Raw genomic sequence first — 20,253 nt, 5'->3', positions numbered from 1 at the left:
AGGCCCCACCGCATACCCCATTACAGTCACTGTCCATCAGCGTAGTAAGATGCTATAGAGTCACTACTTGTCTTCTCTGTGTTGTACTTCCTTCCCTGTGTCCCCCCCACCCCAAACTATGTGTGCTAATCGTAATGCCCCCTTTTACCCTTTATCCCTCCCTTCCTACCCATCCTCCCTAGTCACTTTCCCTTTGGTAACTGTTAGTCCATTCTTGGGTTCTGTGAGTCTGCTGCTCTTTTTGTTCCTTCAGTTTTTGCTTTGTTCTTGTACTCCACAGATGAGTGAAATCGTTTGATACTTGTCTTTCTCCGCCTGGCTTATTTCACTGAGCATAATACCCTCTAGCTCCATCCATGTTGTTGCAAATGGTAGGATTTGTTTTCTTCTTATGGTGAATAATATCCCATTGTGTATATGTACCACATCTTCTTTATCCATTTATCTACTGATGGACACTTAGGTTCCTTCCATTTCTTGGCTATTGTAAACAGTGCTGCGATAAACATAGGGGTGCATATATCTTTTTCAAACTGGGCTCCTGAAATTCTTAGCGTAAATTTCTAGGAGTGGAATTCCTGGGTCAAATGGTATTTCTATTTTGAGTTTTTTGAGAAACCCTCCATACTGCTTTCCACAATGGCTGAACTAATTTACATTCCCACCAGCAGTGAGGGAGGGTTCCCCTTTCTCCACAACCTCGCCAACATTATTTGTTGTTGGTCTTTTGGATGATGGCCATCCTAACTGGTGTGAGGTGATAATCTCATTTTGGTTTTAATTTGCATTTCTCTGATGATTAGCGATGTGGAGCATCTTTTCATGTGTCTGTTGGCCATCTGAATTTCTTCTCTGCAGAAGTGTCTGTTCAGCTACTCTGCCCATTTTTTAATTGGATTATTTGCTTTTTGTTTGTTGAGGTACGTGAGCTCTTTATACATTTTGGATGTCAATCCCTTATCAGATATGTCATTTATGAATATATTCTCCCATACTGTAGGATGCCTTTTTGTTCTACTGATGGTGTCCTTTGCTGTACAGAAGCTTTTCAGCTTGATATAGTCCCACTTGTTCATTTTTGCTTTTGTTTCCCTTGCCCAGGGAGATATGTTCATGAAGAAGTTGCTCATGTTTATGTCCAAGGGATTTTTGCCTATGTTTTTTTCTAAGAGTTTTATGGTTTCATGAGTTACATTCAGGTCTTTGATCCACTTTGAGTTTACTTTTGTGTATGGGGTTAGACAGTAATCCAGTTTCATTCTCTTACATGTAGCTGTCCAGCTTTAGCAACACCAGCTGTTGAAGAGGCTGTCATTTCCCCACTGTATATCCATGGCTCCTTTATCATATATTAATTGACCATATATGCTTGGGTTAATAACTGGACTCTCTATTCTGTTCCACTGGTCTATGGGTCTGTTCTTGTGTCAGTACCAAATTGTCTTAATTACTGTGGCATTTTAGTAGAGCTTGAAGTTGAGAAGCGAAATCCCCCCGGCTTTATTCTTCCTTCTCAGGATTGCTTTGGCTATTCGGGGTCTTTTGTGGTATCATATGAATTTTAGAACTATTTGTCCCAGTTCATTGAAGAATGCTGTCAGTATTTTGATAGGGATTGCACTGAATCTGTAGATTGCTTTAGGCAGGATGGCCATTTTGACAATATTAATTCTTCCTAGCCAAGAGCATGGGATGAATTTCCATTTATCAGTGTCCCCTTTAATTTCTCTCATGAGTGTCCTGTAGTTTTCAGGGTATAGGTCTTTCACTTCCTTGGTTAGGTTTATTCCTAGGTATTTTATTATTTTTGATACAATTGTGAATGGAATTGTTTTCCTGATTTCTCTTTCTGCTAGTTCATCATTAGTATATAGGAATGCAACAGATTTCTGTGTATTAATTTTGTATCCTGTAACTTTGCTGAATTCAGATATTAGTTCTAGTAGTTTTAGAGTAGATTCCTTAGGGTTTTTTAAGTACAATATTATGTCTTCTGCAAAGAGACAGTTTGACTTCTTCCTTACCAATCTGGATGCCTTTTATTTCTTTGTGTGGTCTGATTGCTGTGCCTAGGACCTCCAGTACTATGTTGAATAAAAGTGGGGAGAGTGGGCATCCTTGTCTTGTTCTGGATCTTAGGGGAAAAGCTTTCAGCTTCTCGCTGTTCAGTATGATGTTGGCTGTGGGTTTAACATATATGGCCTTTATTATGTTGAGGTACTTGTCCTCTATACCCATTGTGTTGAGAGTTTTTATCATGAATGGATGTTGAATTTTGTTGAATGCTTTTTCAGCATCTGTGGAGATGATCATGTGGTTTTTGTCCTTTTTGTTTATATGGTGGAAGATGTTGATGGATTTTTTAATGTTTTACCATCCTTGCATCCCTGGGATGAATCCCACTTGGTCATGGTGTATGATCCTTTTGATGTATTTTTGAATTTGGTTAGCTAATATTTTGTTGAGTATTTTTGCATCTATGTTCATCAGGGATACTGGTCTGTAGTTTTCTTTTTTGGTGGGTTCTTTGCCTGGTTTTGGTATTAGAGTGATGCTGGCTTCATAGAATGAGTTTGTAAGTATTCCCTCCTCTTCTGTTTTTTGGAAAACCTTAAGGAGAATGGGTATTATGTCTTCTCTAAATGTCTGATAGAATTCAGCAGTGAATCCATCTTGTCCGAGCGTTTTGTTCTTGGGTAGGTTTTTGATTACTGATTCAATTTTGTTGCTGGTGATTGGTCTGTTTAGATTTTGTGTTTCTTCCTGGGTCAGTCTTGGAAGGTTGTATTTTTTTAGAAAGTTGTCAATTTCTTCTAGTTATCAATTTGTTAGCATATAGATTTTCATAGTATTCTCTAATAATTCTTTGTATTTCTGTGGTGTCTATCGTGATTTTTTCCTCTCTCATTTCTGATTCTGTTTATGTGTGTAGATTTTTTTTCTCTTAGTAAGTCTGGCTAGGGGTTTATCTCTTTTGTTTATTTTCTCAAAGAGCCAGCTCTTGGTTTCATTAATTTTTTCTATTGTTTTTTTTCTTCTCAATTTTATTTATTTCTTCTCTGATCTTTATTATGTCCCTCCTTCTGCTGACTTTGGGCTTCATTTGTTCTTCTTTTTCCAGTTTCAATAATTGTGACTTTAGCCTATTCATTTGGGATTGTTCTTCCTTCTTTAAATAGGCCTGGATTGCTATATACTTTCCTCTTAAGACTGCTTTCGCTGTGTCCCACAGAAGTTGGGGCTTTGTGTTGTTGTTGTCATTTGTCTCCATATATTGCTTGATCTCTGTTTTAATTTGGTTATTGATCCATTGATTATTTAGGAGCATGTTAAGCTTTCATGTGTTTGTGAGCCTTTTTGTTTTCGTTGTACAATTTACTTCTAGTTTTATACCTTTGTGATCTGAGAGGTTGGTTGGTATAATTTCAATGTTTTTGAATTTACTGGGGCTCTTCTTGTGGACTGTGTGGTCTATTCTGGAAAATGTTCCATGTGCACTTGAGAAGAATGTGTATCCTGCTGCTTTTGGGTGTAGAGTTCTGTAGATATCTGCTAGGTCCATCTGTTCTAGTGTGTTGTTTAGTGCCTCTGTGTCCTTACTTATTTCTGTCTGGTTGATGTATCCTTTAGAGTGAGTGGTGTGTTGAAGTCTCCTAAAATGAATGCATTGCATTCTGTTTCCTCCTTTAATTGTGTTAGTATTTGTTTTACATATGTTGGTGCTCCTGTGTTGGGTGCATAGGTATTTATAGTGGTTATATCCTCTTGTTGGTTTGACCCCTTTATCATTATGTAATGTCCTTCTTTGTCTCTTGTTACTTTCTTAGTTTTGAACTCGTAATTTGTCTGATACAAGTACTGTAACTCCTGCTTTTTTTCCCTATTGTTTGCATGAAATATCTTTTTCCATCCCTTCATTTCTAGTCTGTGTATGTCTTTGCATTTGAGGTGAGTGTCTTATAAGCCACATATAGATGGGTCTTGCTTTTTTTAATCCATTCTATTACTCTGTGTCTTTTGATTGGTGCATTCAGTCCATTTACATTTAGGGTGAATATCAATAGATATGTACTTACTGCCATTGAAGGCTTCACTCAACAGTACTTTTATCCAGTCTATTATGTTCCAATTTTGTCACTTAATTCAGTAATACCCCCTATAGCATTCCTTGTTCAGAATAGGATTCATTAAGGTCAGATATTGCATTTAGTTGCCATGATTCCATGGCCTTCTTTCATCTGGATCAGTTTTCACCATCTTACCTTGTCTTGTATGATATTTGAGTTTTGAAGAATACAATATTTTGTTTTAATAAAATGTTTCTCATTCTGTCCATTGTTTCGTTATGAGTAAGGTGAGGTGCCTTCTCAGTTGAAATTCTCTGTGTATACGAGTTTGTGCCCTTCTCAGGGTATTATGTTCCCTTCAGAGGCAAACAGTGTCCATTTGTCCCTTATTGGTGGTGTTTTGATCATTCTTACCAAGGTGTCACCTGCTTTCTGTATAATTTCTCTATTTTCTCCGTTACAACTAATGGATAGTCTATTGGAGTTGCTTTTAAGACGGACAGTGTCCTGCTTCTCATCAAATTTCTCCATAGATGTAGCATCTGTTTATCGTTATCTGATCTAGTTTTTAGTGTAACAGAAAAAAAAAAATACCTGAAATGTGTTTTTGTAATTAATAGCTCTTTAAGTTCCCCAAGTTTTACTTTATCTCTTTCTGGTGTGCCAGTAATCATTGTGTGTTGGCATATAGGTGAGCTACATTGACTGGGATAAGGGAGAGGTTTAAGTGACCTCTTGATTTTAAGGTACATATTTAAGTTGCTTTTTAGCCATTGAGGTTTGGCTTGCTTTTGATAAATACTGACTACAACTCACAGTTTTAAAAAACATGCTTATTAGTTACTCAGTTTTAAACACTGCATTTGAAAAGGTAAAGTACTTTTTGCACTAATTACTTTAACCTCCTTATTACACATGCTGAAAATTAAATTTCATAATAAAATAATTTTCTCCATGTGGTCACAGCTGAAAGTTTCATGTAATATATCTTATTAGAGCCAAAAGTAGTGATGTGATTGATTTTGAGCCTGGCCTAATATGCTGTAACAAAACAAAAGGAACTTTCGTAAACATACTTCTTGACAGCATTAATCTTTTTATGAAGTACAGTGAAACCCCATCATGGAAGAGAATGACTGCCATTTTACTTTAATAATTATCATTAATCTCAGAAGAGATGTTATTAGTCTAAAAAAATAAGTTTTCCACATATCTAGCTTCTTTTTGACGTTTTGCACCATTGGCTAGAATTTGTTGGTTCTATTTTTATTACAAATGATACATGTGTGAGTGAACACGTAATGTTTTTTCAATGTACTTGTCACTTCACTGTAAGTAGGCGCCCTTGAAATGGTGACTTCTCTTAGGTTTCATTGTCAGCTGTCTTCTGATTACATCCATACTTGTTTGGCTTTACAAAGGTGTCAGTTCTCAACCTTTGAGCAGTGTCAAGAGTGGCTTAAGAGACTGAATAATGCAATCCGACCACCTACTAAAATAGAAGATCTTTTCTCGTTTGCATACCACGCTTGGTGTATGGAGGTCTACGCCAGTGAAAAGGAGCAACATGGAGACCTGTGCAGACCAGGTAGGGCTTTCTAAAATGTGCAAATGGTGGCTTTATTGAACTACTGCTTGAAGTACCCTTGACATGAAATGGGACTCCTAATCAATCAGTGTATATTTTATAGAACATCAGGCATGTGCCCGTCACTTTCTAATCTCATTAGAACATGTTTCCTGCCTTTCAGGGGAAGGAAGGAGCACTAGATTTGTGAGCATAATCTCCTGGACCTGAACGCAATTACAGGAAGGTTTAATTGGTATTATAGAGGCCTAATGGGAGGGAACCATGGGTGTTGTATACACATTTGGGAAGATTTCACATAGAATTGGCTTTTGAGTAGGCTTTATAGATGGAGTAAGAGTTTCTTGGTTAGAAAATGGGGAAAAGAACTTTTGAACAGGTAGCATGAACAAAGGTACAGCAGTGTGAGGTTAGGCCACAAAACAGTGGGATACAAAACGGCCTTTCTCTGCCTTTGAGTTTTCAAGTCATAGATTACCTGTTATTACCCCTTTTATCCCATAGATGATGAAACAGTCCAAAGAGGCCTGGTGGCTTCCCTCAGGATATATAGAGAAGCTGAGCCTGTACTGGAATCCAGGTTTCCTCATAAAATTATCTTTCTCCCTCAGAAATAGCTTTGACCAAGTTCATGTTATTTCTAAGCATGTAGTTGTATACTTTATGTTGCCATAAATAGAACTTTGCTGGTCTAATACTGAATCTTGTAGTGTGTCCATCTCGGAAGCAGACTTGAATTCTTAAGCAGTGAAAAGTTGTGAGCTTCTTTCCAACAAAGTTTGTTCTTTGGACTTTTTTTTTTAAACCTCAGTTTTTAATCATGAATCTTCAATCTTAAAGTCATTTTAAATACCAGCTAATGTTGTTATTGTATCACTGCTCCCTGGTTCGTTCACTGAAGCTCTTGAAGTTTCTGGTTCATACTCTTGTTTAAATACAACAAACATAAGCATCTTATTTTTAAAGAAGCTTTGATATGTACTTTTGTTTGACCCTAATGACCTTGTCAAGCAGGCAGGGTAGGCTAGTGTCTCTGTTCTGAGAGACTCAGAGATATAAAGCCTGTTGTCAAGTTCCACTGCCAGGAGGTGACAGAGCTAGGTATTTAAGAGCTATTTATGACAGCTATTGAGAGCTGACTTTGTGGGGTGCTATGGATTCAGAGATGAAAAACAGAGGCACCTGCTCTCATGAAGCCTCAGGAATCCACGCTTCCCATGAGCTTGGTCAGGCCAGTGGAACCCATAGTTGTTCATAAGAGTTCACACCATCCTTGGAAGGTTATGAGAATGTGCTTAAACTGTCTCTCACTTCACTCCCTTATCCATTGCATCTCTTTCTTTTTCCTCCTTTGTTGAGATGCCATTGTGTTAATTTTGTTTATGGCTTTTTTCAAGTTTTTTTTTTAAGGTAAATTAACATACAATGAAATGCACAAATCTTATGTGAACATTTGCTGAGTTTTAACCATTACATCTTATTAAATGTTCAGTCTCTGTCATCTCCTAGGATAATGAAATTACTGAAGGTATCTTGCTGCTACATTATGTTATATAAGAAGCCTGGTTTGTTTAAATAAGACTTCAAATTCCAAAAGGCATTTCTGTAGTTTTGGGTTGTCAGTATTTAGTTAACAAGGCTTGCTTTCTCCTAACCTTTACTCTCACAACCACAGACTGAAAATGCCTCATCTTTTTAAATGATTCCTTATTCCCTTGATAATTTTAGTTTCTTTTGATTTGAGTCAACTCTAAGGATATTCATAAGATGGGCCAGGTAAAAACTTCACTGTTATCTTCTAATTATGGATGCCTTTGCCTTTCCTGATGGTATCTGGTATTCTTTGGCCACCAGGACATACAGATGTCCAGTGTCCTTTGTCTTTTCCCGGGCTTGTGAGGGATGAAGGCATTGGAGGGAGAGGGGTGGGTAAAGTACTGATTTACAAACTAGAAAATCTGAATTCAAACTCATACTCTATCATTTTATTCAAAAAGTAATACTGGGCAAACCATTTATCCTCTCCGTATTTTAGTTTCTTTTGATCTTCAAACTGGGACATTCTTGTTCTTCCTGTCCAAGCTGATCTGGGTGTCCTGAAGATCAAATCTATTCATGCTGGAGAGTAATTTGATAATTGATTGCCTCCTATGTGCCATGCTTGTGAAAAACATTTTGGAAACTATGAGTATACAAGGTGATGCCATTGCAATTGATCAGTTAGAATGTGACTCTACATGTAAAGGTTGTATTTTTTATTTCAGTCCATGCTGAAGTAACCCCACTTCCAATCACATGGAATCTCTTGTACTTCAGTGACTTGGTTTGAGTATGTATCTGTATGGCCTTTTCCTTTTGTGTATTTTCACTGTGGAGTACAAAGGAAAAACTTGCTCTTAAATACCACGGTGACATTTTTAGAGCCAGTCAATCTAGTTCTTTCTCCACCCATTATTGCTGAGTGTTAGTGGTGGCTACAGCATTACTCACCAAATACAAGCATACCAGACAACCACATTCTTACAAGTCATCTTTAGAGTGAGACAGCACTTGAGATAGTTTAAAGTGATGCCTTTGTATAATCTGCCCAACACATGAGGTCACAAGCATAGACTCTGAAGGGTAGAAGTTAGTCTTTCAGCAGTTAAAAAAGCCTTTTATGGATGCTTCTCTTCCTAGCCTGTTAATGGTAGATTGTGTCTTTGGGAAACTTGCATCATTACCTTGTACTCATACAAATCTTTGTTTCTGGCTGTTGAGGCTGAAGTTAGCCAGCCATACTGTGGCCCCAGCTCTAGGTTTTAATCTGCTTTGAAAGAAGTCTTAACATTGCTGTTGGAGTTGACCTGGGAAACTTGGAAAAGCCCTAACAAAACCTTGAGCTCTGTTCTTAGCCCCATTTCAAACTGAAAGAGAATGGACTACAAGCTTAAAGGTTTTCTCCCATATGGTCAACTTCCTTCTCATTGTAGCTGCCTTCTTAGTAATTATTCTGTACTTGAGCATTACTGTGGAGTCCTGACAGATGACTGGGCAATTCATCTGCTAGTTTAGTAGTGTCAGGCCCACCCCTCTGACCTCTGGCAAACCATTCATCCTCTCTGTATTCTAGTTTCTTTTGTTCTTTTCACGGATTTGTGAGGGATAAAGGCATTGGAGGGAGAGGGGGGTAAAGTACTGATTTACAAACTAGAAAATCTGAATTCAAATTCTGGGTATTACATTGTTGTGCAGCTGCCTGTTCAGTGTAAAGTAAAAAAGCCTTTGCCAACAGAGTCTGAAGGCAGTCCAGTAAGGGTACGTCTAGACAACTGTACTGGGACCTTGTTCATAGAGAGACTGATTGCTCCCTCCATATTTGAAAATCTGGGAGGGCTAGTCTTCACTTCTGAGTCTGCTGCTGTTCTTCAGAGGGCCTGTCTCTTCTGTCCCCATTAAGCTGTGTATAATTGTGGGTTTGAATACACAGAATCATGGAGGAAGCTGGACTCCTTTGGGGAAAAATTCTTTAGACTGCTAATTGACATTGTACTTATAGAGGTTCTCATGCTTTGAAACTGTTTCCATTCCACTAAAATAAGTATTGTTGGATGTTTTGTAGTACAAGAAGTACTAAATGTTAGAAAGGAACAAATCCTTGTTTGGGGATGGGGGAGGCAAACAGGAAGGGTTGAAATGAAAAACAAAGCCAAACAAAAACATTATGACCCTAATATTTAAAGTAAATTGGGATATTTCAACATATATAATGTTAAATCAGTGGAGAAATGAGAATTCTGAGAACGAAATTCTTAAAATCCAGCAGTCGATTGTTTGGTATTCACTTTTCTGGCTGAAGAAATGTAAGTGAACTTCTGACACAATTTGGCAAAAGCCAGTTGAATTACTCACGTATATAAGATCTCTTGCTAGGGTTCTTTTTTTTTTTTTTTTCCCAAGCAGTTGTCTCCAGACTTTAGGTTGTGATCCACTAGTAGGTCATGAGATCATTTTAAGAAATGAAATATGAAACATTAAGATAGAAAATACCAATGTATCATACACATAGTGAGGGTGGGTATTATTTTGTGAAACCCTTTTTAAAATGTTGAATTTTTAAATTAAATGTAATTCTTATTGTGGGTTGTGATGGCTAGTTTCAAAGTTTATGAAGTCACTGCTTTAGAGGGTACAAGGTAACTAAAATCTCATTCCTGGTTCTCAACTTGATATAGATATTTTTATGCTCACTACTCAGTATGTATTTCCTTGTACCTCAAAATTTCATACTCCTGATGGTGGTTCTAAGCCCTTCTCTGGGCAGTGGTTCTACGTAATAAGTTGATGGTGATTTTTGTAATTATTTTGCCAGTGGTTATTTAAATATTTTAGGGTCCTTCGAGGGTATTAGTGTTTTACTCTTAAGATGTACTAATGTAAAGGCCCATTAATTAAAGTACTTTTTACCTTTTGCAAAAACTTGGATGAGGAAAATCTCATTAATTAATGAATGTGGAAGCTTCCATAGTTTCACAGCTTTTACATTGGGGTTTAAAGGGAAAGATTCCCTATCTAGTATTGGTGGTCACTATTCCTTGTAACTTGTAGTGTGTAGACAGATGGCACCCCAATTCAGGTAGCACTTTTCCTATTTGGAAGCCTACATTATTTCTAAAACTTTTCCAAAATGTGATACATTCAGCTGATTATTTTCTTCCTGTATCTCTGAACCTCATCTTTTTATAGCTCTCCTTCAGGAAATATATAATATCTAGTTTAAGCTCAAGAAAAGCAGTTTAAATGGGAAGTAGTTTTATAGAATTGTCCTTCATTCAAGTAATTGCTGTTTCCTGTTCTGAAGTGCCTCTCCCAGGGAAAGCAAAGGTTTATACTTGGATCACCAAAGCAGTCTATTTTCTGCTTTTCTTACTGTAATTTTTCCCAGCCCCTGCCAGCCTTTATATTATAATCTTTGACACTGCATATTAGAGGTACTGCTAGATGGTTTTTTTGTTACTTTGGTATCATTAATCTACACTTACATGAAGAACATTATGTTTACTAGGCTCCCCCCTTCACCAAGTCCCAGCCAGAAACCCCATTACAGTCACTGTCCATCAGCGTAGTAAGATGCTGCAGAATCCCTACTCATCTTCTCTCTGTTGTACAGCCTTCCCCGTGCTGCCCACCCCCACTACACATGCTAATCGTAATGTCCCCTTTCTTTTTCCCCGCCCTTATCCCTCCCTTCCCACCCATCATCTTCAGTCCCTATCCCTTTGGTAACTATTAGTCCATTCTTGGGTTCTGTGATTGTACTACTGTTTTGTTCCTTCAATTTTTCTTTGTTCTTATACTCCACATATGAGTGAAATCATTTGGTAGTTGTCTCTGTCTGCCTGGCTTATTTCACTGAGCATAATACCCTCTAGCTCCATCCATGTTGTTGCAAATGGTAGGATTTGTCATCTTCTTATGGCTGAATAATATTCCATTGTGTATATGTACCACCTCTTCTTTATCCATTCATCTACTGATGGACACTTAGGTTGCTTCCATTTCTTGGCTGTTGTAAATAGTGCTGTGATAAACATAGGGGTGCATCTGTCTTTTTCAAACTGGGCTGCTGCATTCTTAGGGTAAATTCCTAGAGGTGGAATTCCTGGGTCAAATGGTATTTCTATTTTGAGCATTTTGAGGAACCTTCATACTGCTTTCCACAATGGCTGAACTAATTTACATTCCCACCAGCAGTGTAGGAGGGTTCCCCTTTCTCCACAACCTCGCCAACATTTGTCGTTGTTTGTCTTTTGCATGGTGGCGATCCTTACTGGTGTGAGGTGATATCTCATTGTGGTTTTAATTTGCATTTCTCTGATGACAAGCGATGTGGAGCATTTTTTCATGTGTCTGTTGGCCATCTGAATTTCTTCTTTGGAGAAACTGTCTATTCAGCTCCTCTGCCCATTTTTTAATTGGATTATTTGCTTTTTTTTTGTTGAGGTGCGTGAGCTCTTTATATATTTTGGATGTCAGCCCTTTATTGGATCTGTCATTTATAAATATATTCTCCCATACTGTAGGATACCTTTTTGTTCTATTGATGGTGTCCTTTGCTGTACAAAAGCTTTTCAGCTTGATATAGTCCCACCTGTTCATTTTTGCTTTTGTTTCCCTTGCCCGGGGAGATATGTTCATGAAGAAGTCACTCATGTTTATGTCTAAGAGATTTTTGCCTATGTTTTTTCTAAGAGTTTTATAGTTTCATGACTTATATTCAGGCCTTTGATCCATTTCGAATTTACTTTTGTGTATGGGGTTAGACAGTGATCCAGTTTCATTCTCTTACATGTAGCTGTCCAATTTTGCCAGCACCATCTGTAGAAGAGACTGTCATTTCCCCACTGTATGTCCATGGCTCCTTTATCGAATATTAATTGGCCATATATGTTTGGGTTAATGTTTGGAGTCTCTATTCTGTTCCACTGGTCTGTGGCTCTGTTCTTGTGCCAGTACCAAATTGTTTTGATTACTGTGGCTTGGTAGTAGAGCTTGAAGTTGGGGAACGAGATCCCCCACCACTTTATTCTTCCTTCTCAGGATTGCTTTGGCTATTCGGGGTCTTTGATGGTTCCATATGAATTTTTGAACTATTTGTTCCAGTTCATTCAAGAATGCTGTTGGTAATTGGATAGGGATTGCATTGAATCTGTATATTGCTTTGGGCTGGATGGCCATTTTGACGATATTAGTTCTTCCTAGCCAGGAGCATGGGATGAGTTTCCATTTGCTAGTGTCCTCTTTAATTTCTCTTAAAAGTGTCTTATAGTTTTCAGGGTATAGGCCTTTCACTTCCTTGGTTAGGTTTATTCCTAGGTATTTTATTCTTTTTGATGTTATTGTGAATGGAATTGTTTTCCTGATTTCTCTTTCTATTAGTTCATTGTTAGTGTATAGGAAAGCCACAGATTTCTGTGTGTTAATGTTGTATCCTGCAACTTTGCTGAATTCTGGTATTTGTTCTAGTAGTTTTGGAGTGGAGTCTTTAGGGTTTTTTATGTACAATATCATGTCATCTGCAAATAGTGACAGTTTAACTTCTTCTTTACCAATCTGGAGTCCTTGTATTTCTTTGTTTTGTCTAATTGCCGTGGCTAGGACCTCCAGTAGTACTATGTTGAAAACAGTGGGGAGAGTGGGCATCCCTGTCTTATTCCCGATCTCAGAGGAAAAGTTTTCAGCTTCTCGCTGTTCAGTATGATGTTGGCTGTGGGTTTAACATATATGGTCTTTATTATGTTGAGGTACTTGTCCTCTGTACCCATTGTGTTGAGAGTTTTTATCATGAATGGATGTTGAATTTTGTTGAATGCTTTTTCAGCATCTATGGAGATGATCATGTGGTTTTTGTCCTTTTTGTTTATATGGTGGAAGATGTTGATGGATTTTTTAATGTTTTACCATCCTTGCATCCCTGGGATGAATCCCACTTGGTCATGGTGTATGATCCTTTTGATGTATTTTTGAATTTGGTTTGCTAATATTTTGTTGAGTATTTTTGCATCTATGTTCATCAGGGATATTGGTCTGTAGTTTTCTTTTTTGGTGGGGTCTTTGCCTGGTTTTGGTAGGGTGATGTTGGCTTCATAGAATGAGTTTGGGAGTATTCCCTCCTCTTCTATTTTTTGGAAAACTTTAAGGAGAATGGATATTATGTCTTTATGTCTGATAAAATTCCGAGGTAAATCCATCTGGACCTGGGATTTTTTTTCTTGGGTAGTTTTTTGATTATCACTTCAATTTCGTTGCTCGTAATTGGTTTGTTTAGATTATTTTTTGTTTCTTCCTTGGTCAGTCTTGGAAGGTTGTATTTTTCTAGGAAGTTGTCCATTTCTTCCAGGTTTTCCAGCTTGTTAGCGTATAGGTTTTCATAGTATTCTCTAATAATTCTTTGTATTTCTGTGGGGTCCGTCGTGATTTTTCCTTTCTCGTTTCTGATTCTGTTGATGTGTGTTGATTCTCTTTTCCTCTTAATAAGTCTGGCTAGAGGCTTATCTTTTTGTTTATTTTCTCAAAGAACCAGCTCTTGGTTTCATAGATTTTTTCTATTGTTTTATTCTTCTCAATTTTATTTATTTCTTCTCTTATCTTTATTATGTCCCTTCTTCTGCTGACTTTAGGCCTCATTTGTTCTTCTTTTTCCAATTTCGATAATTGTGACATTAGACTATTCACTTGGGATTGTTCTTCCTTCTTTAAATATGCCTGGATTGCTATATACTTTCCTCTTAAGACTGCTTTTGCTGCGTCCCATAGAAGTTGGGGCTTTGTGTTGTTGTTGTCATTTGTTTCCATATATTGCTTGATCTCTATTTTAATTTGGTTGTTGATCCGTTGATTATTTAGGAGCATGTTGTTAAGGCTCCATGTGTTTGTGAGCCTTTTTGCTTTCTTTGTACAATTTATTTCTAGTTTTATACCTTTATGGTCTGAAAAGTTGGTTGGTAGGATTTCAATCTTTTTAAATTTACTGGGGCTCTTTTTGTGGCCTAGTATGTGGTCTCTTCTGGAGACTGTTCCATGTGCACTTGAGAAGAATGTGTATCCTGTTGCTTTTGGATGTAGAGTTCTTTAGATGTCTATTAGGTCCATCTGTTCTAGTGTGTTGTTCAGTGCCTCTGTGTCCTTACTTATTTTCTGTTTTGTGGATCTATCCTTTGGAGTGAGTGGTGTGTTGAAGTCTCCTAAAATGAATGCATTGTATTCTATTTCCTCCTTTAATTCTGTTAGTATTTGTTTCACATATGCTGGTGCTCCTGTGTTGGGTGCATATATATTTATAATGGTTATATCCTCTTCTTGGACTGATTCCTTTATCATTATGTCCTTCTTTATCTCTTGTTACTTTCTTTGTTTTGAAGTCTATTTTTGTCTGATACTAGTACTGCAACACCTGCTTTTTTCTCCCTGTTCTTTGAATAAAGTGTCTTTTTTCATTCCTTGACTTTTAGTCTGTGCATGTCTTTGGGTTTGAGGTGAGTGTCTTGTAAGCCGCGTATAGATGGGTCTTGCTTTTTTATCCATTCAGTGACTCTATGTCTTTTGATTGGTGCATTCAGTCCATTAACATTTAGGGTGATTATTGAAAGATATGTACTTATTGCCATTGCAGACTTTAAGTTTGTGGTTACCAAAGGTTCAAGGTTAGCTTCTTTACTATCTTACTGTCTCACTTAACTTGCTTATTGAGCTATTATAAACACTGTCTGGTGATTCTTTATTTCTCTCCCTTCTTATTCCTCCTCCTCCATTCTTCATTTGTTGGGTGTTTTGTTCTGTGCTCTTTCGTGTTTCCTTTGTCTGCTTTTATGGGTAGTTGATTTTATTTTTTGCCTTTAGTTAGTCTTTGGTTGGTCTTCTTTCTTTGCTGTGATTTTATTTTCTCTGGTGACATCTATTTAGCCTTAAGAGTGCTCCCATCTAGAGCAGTCCCTCTAAAATACCCTGTAGAGGTGGTTTGTGGGAGGCAAATTCCATCAACTTTTGCTTGTCTGGGCATTGTTTAATCCCTCCTTCATATTTAAATGATAATCGTGCTGGATACAGTATTCTTGGTTCAAGGCCCTTCTGTTTCATTGCATTAAATATATCATGCCATTCTCTTCTGGCCTGTAAGGTTTCTGTTGAGAAGTCTGATAATAGCCTGATGGTTTTTCCTTTGTAGGTGACCTTTTTTCCTCTCACTAGCTGCCTTTAATACTCTGTCCTTGTCCTTGATCTTTGCCATTTTAATTATTATGTGTCTTGGTGTTGTCCTCTTTGGGTCCCTTCTTTTGGGAGTTCTGTGTTCTTCTGTGGTCTGAGCAACTATTTCCTCCCCCAGTTTTGGGAAGTTTCAGCAATTATTTCTTCAAAGACACTTTCTATCCCTTTTTCTTTCTCTTCTTCTTCTGCTACCCCTATAATGCAAATATTGTTCTGTTTGGATTGGTCACACAGTTCTCTTAATATTCTTTCATTCCTGGAGATCCTTTTATCTCTGTCTGCGTCAGCTTCTCTGTGTTCCTGTTCTCTGATTTCTATTCCATTAATGGCCTCTTGCACCTCATCCAGTCTGCTCCTAAGTCCTTCCAGAGATTGTTTCATTTCTGTAATCTCCCTCTGGACTTCATCCCTTAGCTCTTGCATATTTCTCTGAAGATCCATCAGCGTGATTATGACCTCTATTTTGAATTCTTTTTTGGGGAGATTGGCTAGGTCTATCTCCCCTGGCCCTCTCTCAGGGGTTGTCTGGACTATTTTGGACTGGACTAAATTCTTCTGCCTTTTCAGAGTGATAGAGGTGGCTGTAGGCCAGTAGCGCTTGTGTCAGCTGGGAGAACCAAGTCCTTTCCTGCTTGCTGATCGCCTTTCCCTTCTCCGCTGCCTGTGTCAGTTACCTGCGCTCCTGGAGCAGCTTCTGGGTTAATCCTCCAAGCTGCTGTGGGTGGGGTCTCCGTCAGAGTAGCGAAGAGCTCTGTGGGGAGTGGCAGGTGCGCCAAGTGCGCTTACTGCAAAAGTGGCGCCCCTGCTGGGCAGATGTGTGCCACAGCGGCCTTTGGGTCTGGCCCGGGCGGCTGTGCACCAGGCTGAGCGGCTGCCGGGGGCACGGCTGCTCCTGGGCTGCTCCTCCACTGCCACCGCTGGCTCCCACAGGCTGCTCCCAGGCCCCTCTGGTGCCGCCGCGGGCTTGCGCGGGCGTCTCCTAGGCCCCTCCGGCCCTGCTGCCACCAGCGCATGCGGGCTCGTGCGGGCTGCTACCGGTCCCCTGTGGCACTGCCGCAATGGGCTCGCACAGGCCGCTTCTAGCCCCCTCCAGCGCCACTGCCGCGGGCTCGTGCGGGCTGCTGTGTCACCGCGGCTGCAAGTCCACGTGGGCCGGTTCCGGGCCGTTTAGCTGCTGCTACCGCCACTGGCCCACGTGGCCTGGCCCTGGGCTGCTTGGCTGCTGCCGCTGCGGGCTTGCGCAGGCTCCTCCTGGGCCCCTTTGGCACCACCTCCTCTGGTGTACGCTGCCGCTCTCCCACTACTGGGCCAGGGTGTCGGGGTCCATGTCGGTTGGGGGAATGATTGGCAGGCTGCTTATTGCTGTCAGGGGCTTCAGAGGTGCACTGCTGCCGCAGTGGTTAGGTCACCTAGAGTTCCCCGGATTCCCAGGTGCTCGGGTGCGTGTGTTGGGACGACTTTGTCCAGCTGTGAGGTCCCTGTCCTTTTAAGACTTCTAAAAAGCACTCACTTTTCTTTTGTCTCAGGGGCACCAGTTGTGGGGACCTGCTCACAGGTTTTGTTTTTCCGTTTCTCTAATATCCAGCACCCCATGCACCGTGTGTCTGTGCTCCTGGTGCACATTTCTAGAGCTGGTTGTTTAGCTGTCCTGGGCTTTCACTCCCTCCCCGCTCTGACTCCTTTCTTCCTGCTGGGGTCTGGTATAGGGGGCGTTCGGGTCCCACTGGGCCAAGGCTTGTATCTTACCCCCTTCTTGTGAAGCTGAGTTCTTGCAGATGTAGATGTAGCCTGGCTGTTGTACTGTATCTACTAGTGTCTCTTTTAGGAATAGTTGTATTTGTCGTATTTTCAAAAATATAAATGTTTTTGGGAGAAGATTTCCGCTGAACTACTCACTCCGCCATCTTGGCTCCTCCTCCTTACTTAATGGTTTTTTGTTTGCTTTTTATAAAATTACTGTCCTAGGACTGTGTATTTTTACGGAAGAAAATTACTTCAGATTTAATGACATATGTTAGGTTCATTTCTGCCTTTATCACTTGCTGTCTTAAGGAAGAGGAAACCAGATTCATTAGGGCAAATGTAGTCAGGTTAGGCTTGTTTGGATGGATGTTCTTAAAAGTGCTCAGTGCTTTACTTAGTAGTATGGTGTCCTGAGATTGCTGGGTACTGGCAGTTTTGGGTCCATGGTCCCTTATCTGCAATTCTGTAATCTCTAAGGCTCTGAAAATTGAAGAATTTTTCTTATTTGGTAACTTGACCTAATGTGAGCACACTGTAGAAATATTAACATTTGATTAAGTAGACCCTGTTGAGAGTGTTAGTCTAAAAATATAATACATGCATTGTCTTTAAAATCCAGAAAACTCTCTGATTCTGAAATCTGACCCAAAGGGTTTCTGATGAGGAGTTTGAGATCTATTACTATTCTTGGTGAACTTGGTTTTATTTCTTATGTATACTGTTGATCTGAGTGTGGGAATAGGCAAATAGGCAGTACAGTGACAAAAACATGGATTTGGGGACCAGACATACCTGCTGTAGTAACCTCTGTCAGTCTCAGTTCTGTGTGCTATAAAATGAGCTCATTGATACTGCTGTCAGAGTTGGTCATAATTCTTCATCAAAATTAATTTTTTCATTCCTTTTTATAGTCTTACCCTGACAGGGAATTTTTAAAACTAAATCTACATATGTGTTGTTTTATTTATATAATATGTGGTGTCCTCCCCTTTTTTAAAAATAATTGAGCAGGATAGGTAAATTTTTATTCCACCTGTTTTGCAAAATGGTATTTATTTCTTCCTTTCTGCTGTCTTTGGCCTTTGTAGGGGAACATGTAACATCAAGGTTTAAAAATGAAGTGGAGCGGATGGGTTTTGATATGAACAATGCCTGGAGGATTTCCAACATCAATGAGAAGTACAAGTGAGTTGTGTATGTCCCTGTGAACTGTTCTACAGCCACTGCCCTTGCAGAAATCCCAGTTCTCATGTGTCAGAACGTTTGAACTTAGACTTTTCCTTTGAAATGGGGGTTCTGCTTATTAAATCTAAATGCATGATCTTCAGGGTACTTCTTGAGTTTTGTGTTCCCATTGCTATCACTGGAGTGGAAAAGTGATCCTTACTTAATAGGACCCTGGAACCTTCCTTTGTGCCCGCTCCAGGCTTCTGTTCTTCCTGGCACATGCATATCTAGATAAAATTGTTTTTGCGCAAGCCGTTGCTATTATTCTCATCACCACTCGACATCACATTAGAGAGATTCAGTGATCTCATAAGCAGTGATGAGACACTTAAGAACCAGTTTTTATGATGAACTATACTCCAGATCCTGTGAAATAGGCATAAGTATTCTGTTCTTTATATATTGATCTAAAACTACATAGCTGTGATCATTTAAGCATTAAGTATTAATGTAACCATTATTAAATATTTTTCATTACCTGTTTCCTTAAAAAGTGCTGGTACTTCGGTTGAGGAGGGCAGTTAACTACTATGATTTTGGTGACTGGAGTTTCTATAAAACAAAAAGAAAACTGTGCAGGAGACTTAAATTAGTATCTTTCTCCTCTTAAGTTTCCATGCAGCAATTGGTGACATTAATCATTCTGCTGCCCTTTGAACCGCCTCCAAATTATGATAGCTGTTTTCCTGGTCTACTTGTGGGTAGCCATCAGCATTTTTCATCAGAAAAACTGTAGCTGATTACCATACACAGCTCAACATGGACCTTGGCTAAGAAGTTAAGAACCTGGGGTATTGTGAAGAATCAGGATTTACGGACCTGTCACACCGTTGCCTGTTCTCAGTGACAAGTCAAAGCAAAAAATGGAGATGGAGACTGGAGGAGGGGCCTTACAGGGCCTGCAGAGGCTTTGCTCATGTATAACCCAGCTTTCCTCTGGAAGCTGCTTTTCTATAAATGAGCATCTAGTGTTTGCTGAAGAGCTGATTACTAGGTGGTATAATGATTAGGAAATAAGGTGAAGTAAAAACACTGAATTAAGTTGAGCTTTTTGAAAAAATACTTAAGTTCAAAGCCATTGATCTTCAAAATCGTTATTTAACACGGGTTTTAAAAATTAACTTGTTTTGAGTATACTATTTCCCTCTCAAAACCAGTCTTCAGGACATTGAAAAGTTCTTCCTACTACAAAGGAGGAGCAGAGCCAAATTTACTCCTAAGTTTAAAACAAGATAAAAGGAGCAAAACTTATGGTTAGAGTATTAACTGTCATTACTGTGTCTCAGGTTATTTCTAGGAGTTTGTGGGTAGGTGTTAAGTTTTGTAGCATTCTCTTGGTCATAGCCATTCTCCTGGTTCAGTGGCTTTTAAATTCCTGGTACTTAATCTTCTGGAAATTGAAAACAGAAGAGATATTTAGTAGAATGATCAAAGCCCCCAATTCTTAAGCCACTTTGTGTTTTTCTGCCTCTTCCCCTAATGCGTAGGATAGGCTAGGGCAGGGTGGTCGGGGAGCAGGAGGAGGAGAACTTTGTATATTTCACGATTTAGCTTTAAGTTCTAGAGTTCTAAAGCTGTTGCCTTCACTATGGAAGAGGAAAGTAGCATTACCGTAGAGAGACACTGTCCCGTAAGTAAAAAACCTATCACAAATACTGCTTTCTAGGGCACCAGCTTGTCTAGTATGCAGCTACTAGCATTTTCCCTAATGAAAGTAGTTTTTTTTCCTCTGAGTGTAGTTTGTTCTCAAGTATGTTTTATAGGAATTATGATTAATAGCTTATTCACATTTCTAACTTGGCTCAGTGGGGCTCTGATTATGTATGCCTGTGGCTGACTTGTGGTACTATTTCTACACACCCATGGCTACTCCTGTTACTATAA

General features: G+C 39.2%; 1 protein-coding gene across 14 annotated transcripts in view; it reads left to right on the top strand.

Moving 5' to 3' along the window:
- The window catches only part of MTMR3 (myotubularin related protein 3), a 144,709-nt gene that overhangs the window by 101,335 nt on the left and 23,121 nt on the right, over positions 1–20,253 (top strand). For all 14 annotated transcript variants that reach the window (XM_036908816.2, XM_036908825.2, XM_036908822.2 and 11 more), the window contains 2 exons: positions 5,489–5,655; positions 18,231–18,327. In XM_036908816.2, the coding sequence (XP_036764711.2) occupies positions 5,489–5,655; positions 18,231–18,327 (264 nt within the window). The remainder of the gene's footprint in view (positions 1–5,488; positions 5,656–18,230; positions 18,328–20,253) is intronic.

This window comes from Manis pentadactyla, chromosome 14 (genome assembly GCF_030020395.1).
Source record: "Manis pentadactyla isolate mManPen7 chromosome 14, mManPen7.hap1, whole genome shotgun sequence".
Classification (NCBI taxonomy): Eukaryota; Metazoa; Chordata; class Mammalia; order Pholidota; family Manidae; genus Manis; species Manis pentadactyla.
Note: the sequence above shows the minus strand (reverse complement) of the source record. Positions and strands in the feature narration are given on the sequence as shown.